Raw genomic sequence first — 20,177 nt, 5'->3', positions numbered from 1 at the left:
ATGTCCCCCGGCGCTCCCTTCATTCCAGAGCTGATTCCCAACCCTGCCCCATTTCTCTTGGAGCACCAGGGAAAGTTTGGGAAGCCCGGGATCACTTCCCGGGTTTGGAATCCCAAGGATTCCAAAGGAGAGGAGCCCCAGGAGCCCAAATTTTCTGGGAATTGGGGAGGAAATTTGGGATGCTGGGAATGCTCCCGGCGTTCCCTTCATTCCAGAGCCGATTCCCGACTTTCCCGTGACTCCAGGAGGAGTTTGGGAACGCCAACCCCGGCCCTGGGCTCCTTTTCCCGCGGAGAATTCCCGGAATTCCGCACTCACCGATGTCCGTCAGGAGCTGCTCCGGCACCTTCACCCGGAGGGGCTGGACAAGAGGGAAAATCTCATCAAATCCCGGGATCCCGCTGGAATTTCGGGAGCTGGAGCCCAGAATTCCAACCCCGCCTCCCCATGGAATCAGAGAGGGAGATCCCACAGAATTCCCAGCGGGAATTCCCCCACTCCAAAGGGATTCCGGGCTCCTGGATCCCCATTTTCCCTTCCAGGACCCTTCTCCCCAAAATTCCAAGGAATTCCCCCTTTTGCAACACCAAATCCAGCCTGAAATCCTGGAAAATCCTCCCGAAATTCCGGGAATCCCGCAGGGATCGAGGATCCCGGCCCTCACCGCGTTCCTGTCCAGGAAAATATTCCAGATGTCCCTTCCAAAGGCTCGGGAATCCTTGGGATTGCTCTGCTGGCGGCAAACGTCGCAGCACAGGTAGAAGAGCTGCCGGGAAAATTCGGGAATGAGGAGGGAAAAGGGATCAGACAGAATTCCCAAAGAGAATTCCAGGGAATGGGATCCCCAGGGGAGGAAATCCCGGGATTCCTGCTCCATCCTCATTCCCACGAATATTCCTGGAAGCTCTGGGAGGTGCCAGAGGTTGGGAATGGGATCCCCAGGGGAGGAAATCCCGGGAATTTTGCTCCATGCTGATTCCTGGGAATGCGATCCAAGGGTCAGGGAATGCCGGGAATATCCCCAATTCCTTACCAGAGGAGTGGGATCCGCCTGGGAGAAGAGGAACCTCAGGAAAACTCCCAGATGAGCCGGGCGGGATTTGAGCCTTTTCAGGTCCTGGAACAGGGAATCGCTCTGGGAACAGAGGGAGGGAGGCGGGGCTCAGGAAAAGCAGGAATTCTGCAGGAATCGCAGCCCCTGGGACGGGGAATCCACGGGATAACCTCGGCAGGCTCCGGGATTTATCCCCAAAATCCCAACTAAAGCAGCCCGGGGAATGCTGGAAGGGTTTGGGATGGAAAAGATCCCGAAAAATCCAACCCCAGGGACATTCCCACTGTCCCAGGTGGATCCAGGCTGGAATTCTCTTCCAGGGATGGGGAATCCACGGAATCACCCGGGCCAGGCTCTGGGATTTATCCCGAAAATCCCCTCTGAATCCACGGAATCCTGGAATGTTCTGCCTTGGAAATCACCTTAAATCCAATCCCATCCCACCCACGGAGCAATCCCTGAAATCCCGGAATGCTCCGGCCGGGAAAAGCCTTCGGGAATCCCTGAAATCCCACCAGGAATTCCCAAATTCCTGGATTTTTCCCGGCTTTCTCACCTCGTTATTGGAATACCCGGGCTCGCAATCCTCCTCGGGGCCGATGATCAGCGGCTTTCCCGATGCCAATCCCTAAAAAAAACCGGGATCAGGCGGCGGGAAGGGCTTTGGGATCCCCGTGGGTATTCCCGGGATATTCCCAGGATATTCCCAGGATATTCCAGCCCCACCTGATCCGTCGGGAAGGGAAGGTCGGAGCCCTGGCGCCGGAGCTGGGAGAGGCGGGAGCCGAGCACGGGAGACGTCCGGGGGCTCTCGGGCTCGGAAAGGCCGGAATTCCGGGCCAAGGACACCTGGAATTGCAGGATTTGGGAGGGATTCGGGATCAGGAGCCGTGAAAAAAATGAATTCAGGGCAGCTGGAAAGCCCCAAATTCCTTGGGAAGCCCGGGAAGAACTTCCAGCGTGGGAGAACAAACTGGGAATGCCGGAGAATTCCCGCGCCTCGGGGGAACGTCAGAGGAATTTTGGGATCCCTCGTTTTGTGAACTCCCCCCTGGAATTTCCCCCTCTCCTGGAATTTTCCTCCCTCCTGGAATTGTTTCCACCTCTCCTGCAATTTCCATCCCTCCTGGAATTCTTTCCATCCCCCCTGGAATTTTCACCCCTCTGGATTTGTTTCCACTTCTCCTGGAATTTTCCCCCCTTTTTCCCACATCTTTCCTGGAATTTCCGCCTGCCCTTTCCCCGAATTTTTCCTGGAATTTTCCCTCCCTTTCCCCCAATTTTTCCTGGAATTTCACCCCATCCTTTTCCCCCTATTTCTCCCGGAATTTCCCCCCCCCTTCTCCCGAACTTTTCCTGGCATTCTCACTCCCCTCTCCCGAATTTCTCCCGGCATTTCCCCCCATCCTCTCCCCTCTTTTCCCGGATTTCCCGCCGCTCACCTCCCCGAGGGACGGGAGCCGCTCCGGGCCGGACTCCAGGCCGCTGTCGCCATCCTGGGAATCCATGGAAAAGCGTCCCGGGAGCTGCGGGGATCCCGACCCCGACCCCGATCCTGCCCTGCCCGAGCCCGGGAACGCCGGGAGGCTCCGGAAAACTTCTCCTTCCAGAGGCCGGAACCCCGAATCCTGGGAAAAGGGACAGGGAGGCTTGGAAAAACCGGGAATGGGGGAGTTCTGGGAGTTCCCAGGGCAGGAATTCCCAGGAAATGCAGCTTTGGGATCATGGAAAACCTGGGAATGGGGGAATTCCGGGAATTCCCAGCACAGGAAATGTCAGGAAATGCAGCTTTGGGGGCATGGAAAACCTGGGAATGGGGGAATTCCGGCAATTCCCAACACAGGAAATGCAGCTCTGGGAAGCTGGGATGGCTCCAGGCAGAAAAAGGGATCAGTGGGATCATGGAAAACCCGGGAATGGGGGAATTCCCAAAATTCCCCCCCCACACCCCACCAGCACCCCCCTGATCCCCAGCAACTCCCCAACTCCCAGGCTTTTTTTTTTGGGAAAACGGGGAATCCCAGAGCTCTGGGAAGGGCTCAGGAAGGGCGGGAAGGATCCCAGAATTCCCAAATACCGCGGATCCCTGGGATTCCTGCAGGATTTTCAGCTGGAGCTGGCTCACTCTGCGCCGGGCCCCTTCCAGCTGCTCCTCCACGGCCGCTCCCGGATTCCGGCTCAGGAGCTCCTGGAAGCGCTGGGAAGGGAAAGTCCCGATGGTCCCGATCCCCCAAAATCCCCCAAATCCCCCAAATTCTGGCCCAGGGATTCAGGGAAGGGTTTCAAAGGGGTTTTCCTGGGATCTGAGGGAGGTGGGAGGAGGGAGTTGGTGCCGGAGGAGGGGGAACCCATCCTGGAGAATTCCAGGGTTTTCTGGGATGGGTCAGGTGGGATTCAGGGATAAATTCAGGATCCTGGCCCAGGTTATCCCAGGGATTCCTCATCCCTGGAGTGTCCAAGGCCAGCCTGGAGCCACCTGGGATGGTGGGAATGTCGCTGCCCTTGGAAACGGGGTGGGACCGGGATAATCCTTGGGGTCACTTCCACCCCAAACCACTCCAGGATTCCCCGGGCCGCTTTATTTGGGATATTTGGGATAAATTTGGGATCCTGGCCTGGGTTACTCCATGGACTCCCCATCCCTGGGAGTGTCCAGGATCACGCTGGGACAGCAGGAATGTCCCTGCCTTTGGGACTGGGACAATCCTTGGGCTCCTTCCCGCCCAAACCATTCCATAAATCCCGGATTTGCTGCCAAGACAACACCGGGGCAGCACCAAAAAGTAGGAAAAGAGGGGGAAAAACGGGGAAAAAACCGGGAATGAGCCACTCCTACCTGGAGCTCAGCCTCCTCCTGGCGCAGCATGTTCCGCAAGATCTGCGCCGCGTGCTTCTGCATCTCGGGATCCTGCAATTCCAGAGGCAGGAATCACCCTGGGAACGGCCTGGGAGGGCTCTGGGATGCCCTGGGGGAATTTCGGGATCACTGGGAGGGGTCTGGGATCAACTGGGGGGGGTTTTGGGGTGACCGGAGGGAATTTTGGGATCTCCTGAGGGAATTTTGGGGTCGCCTGGGGGGGGTTTAGGGTGGTCGGGAAGAGTTTTCAGATGCCCTGAAGGAATTTTGGGAATTTTGCCTGGAGGAGTTTAGGGTGACCTGAGGGAATTCCAGCATCTCCTGAGGGAATTCTGGGATCACCTGGAGGAATTTGGGGTCACCTGAGGGAAATTTGGGATCTCCTGGGGGGGGGGGGGGGGGGGGTTAGGGTGACCTGAAAGAATTCTGGGATCTCCTGGGGGAATTTTGGGATCACCTGGGGGAGTTTTGGGGTGCCCCGCTGGAATTCTGGGATTCCCCCTGGAATTCCGGGCTCACCTGGAGCGGCCTGGGCTCGGTGATGCGCTGGGGGGGCGGCGGGGCCGGGGGGGTCCCTTGGGGACATCCCGAGGGCTCCGGGTCCTGCTGGGAGCCAGAAATTCCAGGGGGGGATCCCAGCAGGGTCAGGGCCACGTAGGCACCGGCTGGGAAAAAAAAAAACCAGGATATGGGAATGTCAGAAGGGTTTCCAGGAAAAGTTTGGGAAAAGGAGCAAGAAGGATTTGCAGGGAGAAATGTGGGATAAGGGGTGAGACGGATTCCAGGAAAGGACTTGGGATAAGGGGCAAGGGGAGGAAAGATTTCCAGGGGAAAAAAGGATTTCCAGGACAAATCTGGGAAAAGAGGGGATTGGGAGTCGCCGGTAAAGATTTGGAATAAGGGGAATGAGAAGGATTTCCAGGAAAAATTTCCAAGAGAAATGACGGTGAGAAGGATTTCCTGGGAAAAAAATTTGGGAAAAGGGGGTGAAAACACTTCCAGGAGAGCTGGAGACACTTCCAGGCTCCCCCCAAATTCCCAAAGGATGGAAAACGTTCTCCCCTTACCCCAACTCCTCCTTTTCCCACGGGATGGGAAGAGAATTCCCAGGAATTCCGGCCCCATACTCACACTTGATCAACTTCACCACTTCCAGGTGGGAGCTGTTGGTCACCATCGTCCCGTTGACCTGGGAAAGCAGGGAAAGGGTTGGGAAAGGGGCTGGAAAACAGGGATTTTCCTGGGAATGCGGAGAAGGGGCTTGGGAATGTGGGGAGGGGATTTGGGAACGCCGACCTTGACGATGCGGTCGCCCTCCTGCACCCCGGCCTTCATGGCAGCCCCACCTGGGCACGGGCAAGAGACGCCGGAGTCAGGAACGGACCCCGACGGCCCCGGATTGTCCCGGAATGTTCCATAGGGACCTTTCCACCCCATCCCATCCAACGTTTTGGAAGGAAAACCCCGTTTTTCCCGTATTTTCCCTCACATTTTCCCTCACATTTTCCCCACAGTTTTTCCACATCTCCCCTCCCGTTTTCCCGCCATTTTCTCCCCCCATTTCCCCACCCTTTCCCCCACATTTTCCCCACATTTCCCATTTTCCCCACAGTTTCTCCATTTTCCCACATTTCTCCCACATTTCCCCCACATTTTCTCCATTTCTCCCACACTTCCCCCACATTTCCCATTTTCCCCACAGTTTCCCCACAGTTTCCCCACAATTTCTCCATTTTTCCTACATTTCCCCACACTTTCCCCACATTTTCTCCATTTCTCCCACACTTTCCCACATTTCCCATTTTCCCCACATTTTCCCCACATTTTTCCCACACTTTCCCCAGTTTCCCCACATTTTTCCCACAGTTTTCCCACAGTTTTCCCACAATTTCTCCATTTTTCCCACATCTCCCCCACAGTTTCTCCCCCATCTCCCCCCCATTTTCCCACCCTTTTCCCCACATTTTCTCCCCCATCTCCCCCCCATTTTCCCACCCTTTTCCCCACATTTTCTGCTTTTCTCCCACATTTTCCCCACATTTCCCATTTTCCCCACATTTTCCCCACAGTTTCCCAAGTTTCTACAGTTTCCCCACACTTTCCCCACAGTTTCCCATTTTCCCCACATTTTCCCCCACAGTTTCCCCACAATTTCTCCATTTTTCCTACATTTCTCCGACACTTTCCCCACATTTTCTCCATTTCTCCCACACTTTCCCACATTTCCCATTTTCCCCACATTTTCCCCACATTTTTCCCACACTTTCCCCAGTTTCCCCACATTTTTCCCACAGTTTTCCCACAGTTTTCCCACAATTTCTCCATTTCTCCCACATTTCTCCCGCATCTCCCCCACAGTTTCTCCCCCATCTCCCCCCCATTTTCCCACCCTTTCCCCCACATTTTCTGCTTTTCTCCCACATTTTCCCCACATTTCCCATTTTCCCCACATTTTCCCCACAGTTTCCCCAGTTTCTCCAGTTTCCCCACAGTTTCCCCACAGTTTCCCCACATTTCCCCCACAGTTTCTCCCCCATCTCCCCCCATTTCCCCAGTTTCTCCATTTCTCCCACACTTTCCCCACATTTCCCATTTTCCCCACAGTTTCCCCACAGTTTCCCCACAATTTCTCCATTTTTCCTACATTTCTCTGACACTTCCCCCACATTTTCTCCATTTCTCCCACACTTTCCCACATTTCCCATTTTCCCCACATTTTCCCCACAGTTTTCCCACAGTTTTCCCACAGTTTTCCCACAATTTCTCCATTTTCCCCACATTTCTCCCACATCTCCCCCACAGTTTCTCCCCCATCTCCCCCCATTTCCCCGCCATTTCCCCACACTTTCCCCCACATTTTCTCATTTTCTCCCACACTTTCCCCACATTTCCCATTTTCCCCACATTTTCCCCACAGCTTCCCCACATTTTCCCCACACTTTCCCCAGTTTCTCCAGTTTCCCCACATTTTCCCCATACTTTCCCCACATTTTCCCCAGTTTTCCCACAGTTTCCCCACAGTTTCTCCATTTTCCCCACATTTCCCCCACAGTTTCTCCCCCATCTCCCCCCATTTCCCCAGTTTCTCCATTTCTCCCACACTTTCCCCACGTTTCCCATTTTCCCCACATTTTCCCCACAGTTTCCCCACAGTTTTCCCACATTTTCCCCACAGTTTTCCCACAGTTTTCCCACAATTTCTCCATTTTTCCCACATTTCTCCCACATCTCCCCCACAGTTTCTCCCCCATCTCCCCCCATTTCCCCGCCATTTCCCCACATTTTCTCCCACACTTTCCCCACATTTCCCATTTTCCCCACAGTTTCCCCACAGCTTCCCCACAGTTTCCCCACACTTTCCCCATACTTTCCCCATTTTCCCCACAGTTTCCCCACAGTTTCTCCATTTCCCTCACATTTCTCCCACAGTTTCTCCCCCATCTCCCCCCATTTCTCCATTTTCTCCATTTCTCCCACACTTTCCCCACATTTCCCATTTTCCCCACACTTTCCCCACACTTTCCCCACACTTTCCCCACACTTTCCCCATTTTCCCCACATTTCCCCCACATTTTCTCCCCCATTTCCCCCCTCCCATTTTCCCGCCATTTTCCCCCCACATCTTCCCGCCATTTTCTCCCAGCGGGGCTGAGGCTGGGGACGGCTGAGGGGATCCCTGGGGATTGTCCAGCCCCGTGTCCGGCCTGTCCAGCCCTGTGTCCGGCCGTGTCCGGCCGCGGTCACTCCCACCTGGCCGCACGGACTGCACGAGGACGACGCGGTCGCCGCTGACGGTGAAGCCGAAGCCATGCTGGTCCCGCTGGATGACCACACAGCGCTGCACCAGCCCTGGGGATGGCGGCGGGGACACGGGGACAGAGGTACGGGGACAGAGGGACAGGGGGACAGAGGGACAGCAGGAAGAGGAGGAAGAAGAGGAGGGAATGAGGCTCTGGAGCCCGGGTTTGGCTCCTGGGACCCTCCCCAGTCTGAGGGGCTGCAAGGCCTTGGGGTCCCTGTCCATCCTTGGCCAGCAGCTCCTGTGGCCACTCATGACCTCGCGGTCATCGTCCACCCTTTTGGGACATCCCCAACACTGCACGAGCACGGGGAGAGCTGGAACACCACGCCCGGCCCCGAGCCCGGAGCGGACATTCCCGGAATTCCCACCTGTGGACTCGGAGGCGTCCGAGGGCTGCCGGGTGTGGCCGGGGGACCTTCGCTCCGAGGGGGAATCGCCCAGGGATGAGGAGAGGCTGCTCAACCTGGGATGGAGAACGGGAGCTGGGAATGCAGGGCTGGGCAGGGATGGCCGGACACCACCCCTGGGCACTGCCAGGACAGCCGGCCACGCTCTCCGGCCACTCTGGGAAATCCCAATCCATGGAGCGGCGAGGCCGAGCTGGGACCGATCCTCACTTGGGTCATCCAGAGGAATCTCTAGGAATTCCTTTTCCCCAAAATCCTGGGATTTTTGCCCTAAATCCCAGGATTTTTGACCTAAATGCCAGGATTTTTCCCTAAATTTCCAACCTGGCACAGCTCGAGGCCGTTGCCTCTTGTCCTGGCCCCATTCCCTGGGATCAGATCCCAAATCCCCCCTGGAAGAGCCCGAAATCCCCCCTGGATCCCCCTTTTCTCTGGGATGAGCCCCCCCAGCTCCCTCGGGACTCTCCATTCCCTTTTCCAGCCCCATTCCCAGCTCCTTTCCCGCTTCCCTTTTCCTTTCCCCAGCAGCCCCAGACCTGGACACTGCCCTGGACGTTCCCGGCCAATCCCTGCCCCGGGGGAGATCGGGATTAACCCTCGGGATTATCCCACGGACAACCCCAGGTCAGCCTTTGTTATGCACGGAAAAATCCGCTTTTTTTCCCAAAAATCCCCGAATTTCAGGATTTACGGCGCTCCCGGGATGTTTTCCCTTAAAAAACCACAATTCCAGGAATCCCAAAATCCCACCCAGGGGTGACCCAAGGGTATCCAGAGGCTTTTCCGGCCCCTCTGGGAGCAGCCAGGGCTTAATGAGGCTATAAAAAAGTCGTTTAATTGGGATTAATTAAAGCTCCTTAATTGCCTCAGGGGCGGCCAAACCACGGCAATTCCCACAATTCCCATTCCAGCGGCGGCTCCGGAGGGATCCCACCCCATTTCCCCACTTCCCAACTCCCAGGAATGCAAAATTCCCAAAAAAATTTGAGCGGGAAATGGGCAAATTTTACAAAAATTGCCCCAAAATCGCAGCCCTGAGGCCTCATCCCACAGCTCCCAAAATTCCTGGACTTTGGGGATTCCCAGGGAAATGTTGGATCTCTTTCCCCGGTTTCTGTGGGATTTTCCAGCTGGGAATTGCAGACGTGTTTTGGGAAGGAAGGCAGTGATTGGAAATGGTGGGAAATGGGATTTTTCCCTGTCTTTTCCTGCCTTTAATCCCTGGTTTATCCCAGGTTTCCGTGGGATTTTCCAGCTGGGAATTCCAAACCTGTTGAGGGCAGAGATGGGAAGGAACCCAGTGGCCAGAAATGCTGGAAAATGGGGATTTTTCCCCCATTTTTCCTGCTTTAAACCCTGTTTTATCCCAGGTTTCCGTGGGATTTTCCAGCTGGGAATTCCAAACCTATTTTGGGAAGGGATCCCCATGGGCTGACAGCGCCTGGAGCGATCCCAAACCTCGGAAAACGGGGATTTTTCCCGTGTTTTCCTGATTTTCCCATCCCAGGGAGCTGGAGCAGCTCCAAGCTTGTTCCCAAGGGACGGACACCCCGTTCCCACCGGGATGTGGGAGGAAATCCCTGGAATCTGCACATCCCAGGGCTGGAGCTGCTCCAGAGGAACTCCGGGATGGTTTTCCATCCATCCCGAGATGGGGGAAGGGGAGGAATCCGAATCCTCCTGTGCCAGCCCATCCCAGCTCCTTCCCAAAGCGGCTCTGGGATTCCCAGCTGGAAAACCCCATGGGAACCCGGGATAAATAGGTTCAAGGAAGGAGGAAAAGAGGGAAAAATCCCCATTTTCTGACATTTGGGATCGCTCCAGGCGGTGCCACCCCATCCCAGCTCCTTCCCAAAACAGGTGCAGAATTCCCAGCTGGAAAATCCCATGGAAACCCGGCACAAACCAGGGTTTAAAGCAGGAAAAATGGGGGAAAATCCAACATTTTCCAACATTTCGGGCCGCTGGGTTCCTTCCCATCTCTTCCCACAACAGGTTCGGAATTCCCAGCTGGAAAATCCCACCAAAATCTGGGATAACCCAGGGTTTAAAGGCAGGAAAAACGGGAAGAATCCCATTTCCCACCATTTCCAATCACTGCCTTCCTTCCCAAAACACGTCTGCAATTCCCAGCTGGAAAATCCTACAGGAACCCGGGACAAACCCGGTTTAGGGCAGGATAAAAAGATGGAAAAATCCCATTTTTCTCCCCTCTCGCCACGGTTTTTCCTGGTGTTTTTCCAGGGAAAGACGCGGAGCCGCAGCCCCTGGCAGGGAGGGAATCTCATGTTGCAAATCCGAGGAGAAATTCCAGCGGGATCCAAACTCCCGGAATTCCTCCCAGAACTCTGCCGGAATGTGGGAAAAAAACTTTCCCTGAGATCCGGAGTTTTAATTCATTCGGGAATCAAAGCTGTTCCCACATTCCCGATTTTCTGAGCCTTGCGGCTTTGGGAGATTCCCATTCCCTGTGGGAAAAGGACTCGGGAATTTTGAGTCGTTTCCAAAAAAAATCGGTGGGATTTTGGGAATCACGGCTCCTCGGAGCCCTCGGATTTCCCGTGGGAGATTCCCAGTGGGATCAGATCCCAAAAAAACCCCCATGGAATCCCAGCAGGGATTGGGAAAAGCTTGGAATGGTTTTGGGATTCAGGGAAAAGCCGGGAATTGCGTCATCATCCCGCAGCATTCCCGACATCCTGCTCCATAAAAACTTGGGAATTTTATGGGAAAACCCTCCAGGCTGCCCCTGGAATTCCACTTTTCTTTGGAAAACCATGGCGCAGAGGGAATTCCCGGTGCCGGGATCGGGAACCCATTGGTCAGGAATGGTGGAAAATGGGATTTTTTCCCGGTTTTCCTGCCTTCAAGCCCTGGTTTATTCCAGGTTTTCCATGAGATTTTCCAGCTGGGAATTCCAAACATATTTTGGGAAGAGACGGGAAGGGATCCCCATGGGATGACACCGCCTGGAGCGATCCCAAACGCTGGAAAACGGGAATTTTTTCCCAGCCTGGAGAACGCTGTTCCCACCCCGGGTTTTTTTTCGGGAATTCTGCACGGGAATTCTCCAGGAAGCTGCTCCGAATCCCAGCTCCAGGACTTCCCAGCGGGGTAATGATTAACGGGAAGCCACTCCTGGAAAAGCGGGAAGTGGCCGAGCTGGTTTGGCCGGGAATGCCGGATCCAGGGAATTCCCTATCCCGGGGGGATCCTTTTTTCCCGTTCCCGACCTTTTCCCCTCCATCAAAGCCACGCCTGGGAAAGGGAATCCTTGGGATTGTTTGGGATTCCTTGGGATTCTTTGGGATTGCTGGGGGGATCCCAAAGCTCCCGGGATGAGGCAGGGACACTTTTCCCTGTCCCAGGTGGATCCCAGCTGGAATTGGGCACTCCCAGGGATGGGCAATCCATGGAATAACCCGGGCCAGGATCCAGGATTTATCCCGAAAATCCCAAATAAACCAGCCCAGGCACTCCTGGAATGCTTTGGGATGGAAGAGAATCCTTAAAGATCCCCAAAAATCCAATCCCAGGGACATTCCCACTATCCCAGGAATGGGGAATCCATGGAATAACCTGGATCCAGCATTTATCCCTAAAATCCCATCCAACCCAGCCCAAGGAATCCTGGGATAATTTGGGATGGAAATCCCATTCCAGGCACCTTTTCCCCCATCCCAGCCCCATCCAGCATTCCCAGGGATCCACAATTCCCTGGGAATTCTCTCCCCGGCAGCTCCTTTTCCCATAAAAACCTTGGGAACACCAGAGCAGCCCCCAAATCCATGGAAAACCCCATTCCCGAGGCGACTCCCGGCTCCTTCCGGACCTCCCAGTCCAGCCGACGATCCGGACTGGTTTGTACTGGTTTCCCTCTCCCTATGGATTGGGAATCCCTGGATTTCTGCTCATCCCAGCGCTGGAAAAAGCAGGAGCTGCTGGAGTGGAAAAAACCCCAGAATTCGGTGGGAAAAAGACCCTATTTGGTTTTTTTTCCTGGATTTCAGCACTTTTAACATTTCCCCGTTCCCAAATCATTCCCGAGGCGGATCCAGGTCCCCAGAGGGATTCCAGGCTCGGAATTCCGGGCCTGATCCCGATCCTTTCCTCCCTTTTCCAGCCAGGATTGGGAATGAAATCCAACAGCTCCTGAATTCCCGCTCCGGAGAGCTCCTGGTCTGCCTGGGACCACCCCAAATCCCGGTTTTCCCATTAATTTCCACGGAGGAAAAGTGGGATCCAGCCCAGCCCACCCCAAAGACGTTTTTAACCCCAAACTGGAGAAAAAAATCCCTGGAAAAGGACAAGATTCAAAGCAGGAATGTTCCCAGAAAAAGTGACGCCGCAGCCATCCCGAAATTCCCGGGACCGGCTTTTTCCAGGCCCAAAATTCCTCGTTTTCCACCCAAATCCATGTGGGAAAGATGCCGTGGCTAGAGCAGGGATCCCAATCCGTGAATCCTCACCCAAATTCCTAAATTTATCCCCAAAAAAACTCCCTCAGGGTTTTCCAAGGGTTTATCCCAGAAAGAATTCCCAAATTCACCCCCAAAACAAACGGGATTTTCCAGGGATTTATCCCAGACAAAATTCCAGAAACACTCCCCCCCCCCCCCAAAAAAAAAAATCGGGATTTTCCAGGGGTTGATCCCAGACAGAATTCCCAAATCTGCTTTAAAATGGAGCAAGATAAATCAGGAAAAGGCAATTCCCAGTGAAATACATTGGAAATACCCCAAAAATCAGAATGATTTGGGATATCCCCCCCCTCCACTCCCAAAATCCTGGAATTTTACCCCGAAACGCTGCTCCCCCGAGGGATTGATGGAAATGTGGGATGGGCTGAGCCCTCCCCATTCCCAAAATCCCAGCATTTTATCCCAAAACGCCGCAGGGATGGGGTGGGAGGGTCCAGGGCGGGCTGAGCCCCCCGGAACTCCCAAAATCCCAGGATTTGATCCCAGAACGCTGCAGAGATGGAGTGGGGGGTCCAGAAGGAGCTGAGCCCCCTCCCTGAGGCTCCAAATCCCCGAAATCCCGGAGTTTTATCCCAAATCATCGTTTTTCCCCCAAGGAATGGGGCGAGAGCTCCGGACCGGGCTGAGCCCCCTCCCAGAGCCCCCAGACCCCCAAAATCCCAGAGTTCCCCCCCAAATCACTGCAGGAACGGGGTGCGGGATCCAGGGCGAGCTGAGCCCGTTCCCCCAAAGCCCCAAAATCTCAGCATTTCACCCCAAACCGCCGCTTTCCCCCTGAGGAATGGGATGAGGGCTCCAGGCCGAGCTGAGCCCCCTCCCTGAAACCCCCCCAGACCCCAAAATCCCAGACTTTCCCCCCAAAGCCCCGTCCCCCCTCCCCTCCAGAAACGGGGCGGGGGCTCCGCCCGAGCCAAACCCCCTCCCCCTTCCCCTTCCCCCCTAAATTGCCCCCAAAGGCCCCGTCCCCCTCCCCACTGCGGGGGTCCCCCCTCACGGCCGTACCTGTCCAGGGCCTGCGGAGGCCTCACGCTCATGGTGCTGGCTCTGTCAGGGCGCCCGGAGCCGCCGCCCCGCTCCGGCCGCCCCCGCCACCATCCCCGGCCCCGGCGGCCTCGGGGGGCCCCGACCGACCCCCCCCGGCCCCCCGACCCCCCAAAGCTCCGGTTCGGTGGCGGCCCGGCTGTGGGGGGAGAGGTTCCCCCGCCCGCGTTGGGGGCCGGGCCGAGGGAGAGGCCTGGAGGCCGCTCCCAATCCCCGGGCTCGCCCGGCCCCCCTGGCCGGGCACGGCGGGGCAGCGCCCGCGGGGGCGGGGGGACGGCGGGGACGCTGAGGGGGAGGACGGGGACGCGGGGACTTGCGGGGGTGCGGGTGGCGGGGACTGTGTGGGTTTGGGGGTGTGAGGGGACACGGGGACCTTGGGGACAGTGTGGGTTTGGGGGTGTGAGGGGACACGGGGACCTTGGGGACAGTGTGGGTTTGGGGGTGTGAGGGGACACGGGGACATCGGGGACAGTGTGGGTTTGGGGGTGTGAGGGGACACGGGGACCTCGGGGACAGTGTGGGTTTGGGGGTGTGAGGGGACACGGGGACATCGGGGACAGTGTGGGTTTGGGGGTGTGAGGGGACACGAGGTGACCTCGGGGACACCGGGGACAGTGTGGGTTTAGGGGTGTGAGGGGACACGGGGACATCGGGGACAGTGTGGGTTTGGGGGTGTGAGGGGACACAGGGGGACATCGGGGACTGTGTGGGTTTGGGGGTGTGAGGGGACATCGGGGACATCGGGGACTGTGTGGGTTTGGGGGTGTGAGGGGACACAGGGGGACATCGGGGATTGTGTGGGTTTGGGGGTGTGAGGGGACACAGGGGGACATCGGGGACTGTGTGGGTTTGGGGGTGTGAGGGGACACAGGGGGACATCGGGGACTGTGTGGGTTTGGGGGTGTGAGGGGACACAGGGGGACATCGGGGACTGTGTGGGTTTGGGGGTGTGAGGGGACAGGGGGTAACCTCGGGGACTCTGTGGGTTTGGGGGTGTGAGGGGACATCGGGGACACCGGGGACAGTGTGGGTTTGGGGGTGTGAGGGGACACGGGGACATCGGGGACAGTGTGGGTTTGGGGGTGTGAGGGGACATCGGGGACATCGGGGACAGTGTGGGTTTGGGGGTGTGAGGGGACATCGGGGACACCGGGGACTGTGTGGGTTTGGGGGTGTGAGGGGACACGGGGACATCGGGGACAGTGTGGGTTTGGGGGTGTGAGGGGACACGGGGACATCGGGGACAGTGTGGGTTTGGGGGTGTGAGGGGACATCGGGGACCTTGGGGACAGTGTGGGTTTGGGGGTGTGAGGGGACACGGGGACATCGGGGACAGTGTGGGTTTGGGGGTGTGAGGGGACATCGGGGACATCGGGGACAGTGTGGGTTTGGGGGTGTGAGGGGACACAGGGGGACATCGGGGACTGTGTGGGTTTGGGGGTGTGAGGGGACACGGGGACATCGGGGACAGTGTGGGTTTGGGGGTGTGAGGGGACACACGGTGACCTCAGGGACAGTGTGGGTTTGGGGGTGTGAGGGGACAGGGGGTAACCTCGGGGACTGTGTGGGTTTGGGGGTGTGAGGGGACACAGGGGGACATCGGGGACTGTGTGGGTTTGGGGGTGTGAGGGGACACACGGGGACCTTGGGGACAGTGTGGGTTTGGGGGTGTGAGGGGACAGGGGGTAACCTCGGGGACTGTGTGGGTTTGGGGGTGTGAGGGGACACACGGGGACATCGGGGACTGTGTGGGTTTGGGGGTGTGAGGGGACACACGGGGACCTTGGGGACAGTGTGGGTTTGGGGGTGTGAGGGGACAGGGGGTAACCTCGGGGACTGTGTGGGTTTGGGGGTGTGAGGGGACACAGGGGGACATCGGGGACTGTGTGGGTTTGGGGGTGTGAGGGGACACAGGGGGACATCGGGGACTGTGTGGGTTTGGGGGTGTGAGGGGACACGGGGACATCGGGGACAGTGTGGGTTTGGGGGTGTGAGGGGACACGGGGACATCGGGGACAGTGTGGGTTTGGGGGTGTGAGGGGACACGGGGACATCGGGGACTGTGTGGGTTTGGGGGTGTGAGGGGACACGGGGACATCGGGGACTGTGTGGGTTTGGGGGTGTGAGGGGACAGGGGGTAACCTCGGGGACTGTGTGGGTTTGGGGGTGTGAGGGGACACGGGGACATCGGGGACAGTGTGGGTTTGGGGGTGTGAGGGGACACGGGGACATCGGGGACAGTGTGGGTTTGGGGGTGTGAGGGGACATCGGGGACATCGGGGACAGTGTGGGTTTGGGGGTGTGAGGGGACATCGGGGACCTTGGGGACAGTGTGGGTTTGGGGGTGTGAGGGGACACGGGGACATCGGGGACAGTGTGGGTTTGGGGGTGTGAGGGGACACGGGGACATCGGGGGACTGTGTGGGTTTGGGGGTGTGAGGGGACACGGGGACATCGGGGACAGTGTGGGTTTGGGGGTGTGAGGGGACACACGGTGACCTCAGGGACAGTGTGGGTTTGGGGGTGTGAGGGGACAGGGGGTAACCTCGGGGACTGTGTGGGTTTGGGGGTGTGAGGGGACACAGGGGGACATCGGGGACTGTGTGGGTTTGGGGGTGTGAGGGGACACGGGGACATCGGGGACAGTGTGGGTTTGGGGGTGTGAGGGGACACACGGTGACCTCAGGGACAGTGTGGGTTTGGGGGTGTGAGGGGACAGGGGGTAACCTCGGGGACTGTGTGGGTTTGGGGGTGTGAGGGGACAGGGGGTAACCTCGGGGACTGTGTGGGTTTGGGGGTGTGAGGGGACACAGGGGGACATCGGGGACAGTGTGGGTTTGGGGGTGTGAGGGGACACAGGGGGACATCGGGGACAGTGTGGGTTTGGGGGTGTGAGGGGACACGGGGACATCGGGGACAGTGTGGGTTTGGGGGTGTGAGGGGACACGGGGACATCGGGGACAGTGTGGGTTTGGGGGTGTGAGGGGACATCGGGGACATCGGGGACTGTGTGGGTTTGGGGGTGTGAGGGGACACGGGGACACCGGGGATTGTGTGGGTTTGGGGGTGTGAGGGGACAGGGGGTAACCTCGGGGACAGTGTGGGTTTGGGGGTGTGAGGGGACACGGGGACATCGGGGACAGTGTGGGTTTGGGGGTGTGAGGGGACACGGGGACCTTGGGGACAGTGTGGGTTTGGGGGTGTGAGGGGACACGGGGACATCGGGGACAGTGTGGGTTTGGGGGTGTGAGGGGACACGGGGACATCGGGGACTGTGTGGGTTTGGGGGTGTGAGGGGACATCGGGGACCTTGGGGACTGTGTGGGTTTGGGGGTGTGAGGGGACACGGGGACATCGGGGACAGTGTGGGTTTGGGGGTGTGAGGGGACACGGGGACATCGGGGACTGTGTGGGTTTGGGGGTGTGAGGGGACAGGGGGTAACCTCGGGGACTGTGTGGGTTTGGGGGTGTGAGGGGACACGGGGACATCGGGGACACCGGGGACAGTGTGGGTTTGGGGGTGTGAGGGGACACAGAGTGACCTCGGGGACACCGGGGACAGTGTGGGTTTGGGGGTGTGAGGGGACACGGGGACATCGGGGACAGTGTGGGTTTGGGGGTGTGAGGGGACACGGGGACATCGGGGACTGTGTGGGTTTGGGGGTGTGAGGGGACATCGGGGACCTTGGGGACTGTGTGGGTTTGGGGGTGTGAGGGGACACGGGGACATCGGGGACAGTGTGGGTTTGGGGGTGTGAGGGGACACGGGGACATCGGGGACTGTGTGGGTTTGGGGGTGTGAGGGGACAGGGGGACATCGGGGACAGTGTGGGTTTGGGGGTGTGAGGGGACACGGGGACATCGGGGACTGTGTGGGTTTGGGGGTGTGAGGGGACAGGGGGTAACCTCGGGGACTCTGTGGGTTTGGGGGTGTGAGGGGACATCGGGGACACCGGGGACAGTGTGGGTTTGGGGGTGTGAGGGGACACGGGGACATCGGGGACAGTGTGGGTTTGGGGGTGTGAGGGGACATCGGGGACATCGGGGACAGTGTGGGTTTGGGGGTGTGAGGGGACACAGAGTGACCTCGGGGACACCGGGGACAGTGTGGGTTTGGGGGTGTGAGGGGACACAGAGTGACCTCGGGGACACCGGGGACAGTGTGGATGTGTGGGGAACACGGTGATCTCTTGGTGTGGGGGACAGCGGGGATTTGGGGGGGACATCTGGGTGTGGGGGACGTCGGGGACAGTGTGGGTTTGAGGGGGACGCGGTGTCCTGGGGATGTGGGGGACATCGGGGACAGCGAGGGTTTGAGGAGTACACGGTGGTCTCTTGGTGGGGGGACACCGGGGCCAGCGGGGATTTGGGGGGAACATGGGGACAGCGGGGATGTGGGAACACCCATGGGAACAGCAGGACTGGGGGGTGCCAGCCCCGAAATCCCCCCGAGGACTCCCCAAACTTCGCCGCCCTCGGTCCCCGCGTGTGACACGAGGAGAGGCCACAGCGGGTCCCCAAAAGTGCCCCCCCGGGCCCATCCCGGAGAATTCCCAGCGTGGGAAACACGGAAAAGCGAAAATGAAAATGAACCGTTTTCCCGGAATCTCCGGGAATGAGGAAGCGAGCGGCGGCTGCTCCGTCCCATCCCCCGACCCCAAAGCCCCAACCCCACCGTGGGATGGACACGGCCACATCCACGCCCGGAACGGCCGCATCCACGCCGGAGTGTCCATCCCAGCCCCACATCCATGCCGGAATGGCTGCATCCACACTGGAGTGTCCATCCCAGCCCCACATCCACGCCGGAATGTCCACCCCAATGCCACATCCACACCGGAATGTCCATCCCAACGCCACATCCACGCCGGAGTGTCCATCCCAGCCCCACGTCCATGCCGGAATGGCTGCATCCACAGCGGAGTGTCCATCCCAACGCCACATCCACGCCGGAATGTCCACCCCAACACCACATCCACGCCCGGAACGGCCGCATCCACACCGGAGTGTCCATCCCAGCCCCACATCCATGCCGGAATGGCTGCATCCACACTGGAGTGTCCATCCCAGCCCCACATCCACGCCGGAATGTCCACCCCAATGCCACATCCACGCCGGAATGTCCATCCCAACGCCACATCCACACCCGGAACGGCCGCATCCACGCCGGAATGTCCATCCCAACGCCACATCCACGCCGGAGTGTCCATCCCAACGCCACATCCACGCCGGAGTGTCCATCCCAACGCCACATCCACACCCGGAACGGCCGCATCCACGCCGGAATGTCCATCCCAACGCCACATCCACGCCGGAATGTCCATCCCAACGCCACATCCACGCCAGAATGTCCATCCCAGCCCCACATCCACGCCGGAATGTCCATCCCAACGCCACATCCACGCCGGAGTGTCCATCCCAACGCCACATCCACGCCGGAATGTCCATCCCAGCCCCACATCCACGCCGGAATGTCCATCCCAACGCCACATCCAGGCCGGAATGTCCATCCCAGCCCCACATCCACGCCGGAATGTCCATCCCAGCCCCACATCCAGGCCGGAATGTCCATCCCAGCCCCACATCCACGCCGGAATGTCCATCCCAGCCCCACATCCAGGCCGGAATGTCCATCCCAGCCCCACGGCCTCCCCGCTGCCCATCCCTCGCTGCCCGCAGGCCGCGGCTCCGGGCCCTGCCCGTTCCTGGGGGGCTCCTGCTGCTGTGCGGGAATTCCGGGGGATTTTCCCATCCCGGCTCCCTCCCCACTGCCGGAGCGGAGCCTCTGGAATCTGCCTGGACCCCCCCTTGTCACCCCGCAGCCGGATCCCGGGAGAGGCTCAGCATTCCCGGGAATGTGCCCCCCTACAAAGGGCAGGGACCAGTTGCCCCCCACAATGGACCAGTTTGGGACTGGGATCCCGCCGTTCCCAAATCCGGTGACCCCACAAAGCCCCCGGGATCGTGGGGGGGACGCCACATCCCTGTCCCTGAGGCTGGGATGTGCAAAGGGGATTTTGGAATATCGGGATGGGGACAGGGGGGCACCCCAGAAACTGCTGGGGCCCTGGGAGCAGCGAGATTTGGGATTTGGGATGGAGCCGCCTTCATCCCTTGAGCCCCATCCTAATCCTGAAAGCTCCTCAGGATTTTCCCAAATCCTCTTTGGAGCCAGGAGCGGGAGGGGCCAGAGGGAACAGAGGGAAACTGGGGAAGATTTGGGAAAATGGAGCCCAGGCAGATGCCATGTGGAACCCATCCCGGATCCCAAGCCTTGGGAAAACGTTGGAAAAACCCCAAACAAACAAAACCCCAAAGACAGAAGCACCGGGGCTTTGGGAACACCGGGAATTTTTGGATCCGGGGCTTTGGGAACACCGGGAATTTTCAGATCCAGAGCCTTGGGAACACCAGAATCTTTGGGATCCAGAGAATTCCTGGCTGCTCCTTCCCAGAACTTGGGATCCTCCCACCTCCCAAACTCCATAAAAACCTTGGAAAAACCCCAAACAAACAAAAAACCCTGAAGGTGGGA

General features: G+C 58.5%; 1 protein-coding gene and 1 long non-coding RNA gene across 2 annotated transcripts in view; both read left to right on the top strand.

Annotated features, from left to right (window-relative positions):
- The window catches only part of VPS72 (vacuolar protein sorting 72 homolog), a 3,842-nt gene extending 3,081 nt beyond the window's left edge, over positions 1-761 (top strand). Inside the window, exon 7 of the mRNA XM_032093397.1 lies at positions 680-761. Coding sequence (XP_031949288.1) covers positions 680-761 — 82 coding nt within the window. The remainder of the gene's footprint in view (positions 1-679) is intronic.
- An 18,456-nt stretch (positions 762-19,217) lies between these two features.
- LOC116436426 overlaps positions 19,218-20,177 on the top strand; it is a 2,068-nt gene continuing 1,108 nt past the window's right edge. The window contains exon 1 of the long non-coding RNA XR_004237010.1: positions 19,218-20,171. This is a non-coding gene — a long non-coding RNA (uncharacterized LOC116436426). The remainder of the gene's footprint in view (positions 20,172-20,177) is intronic.

Source organism: Corvus moneduloides, chromosome 29 (genome assembly GCF_009650955.1).
Source record: "Corvus moneduloides isolate bCorMon1 chromosome 29, bCorMon1.pri, whole genome shotgun sequence".
Classification (NCBI taxonomy): Eukaryota; Metazoa; Chordata; class Aves; order Passeriformes; family Corvidae; genus Corvus; species Corvus moneduloides.
Note: the sequence above shows the minus strand (reverse complement) of the source record. Positions and strands in the feature narration are given on the sequence as shown.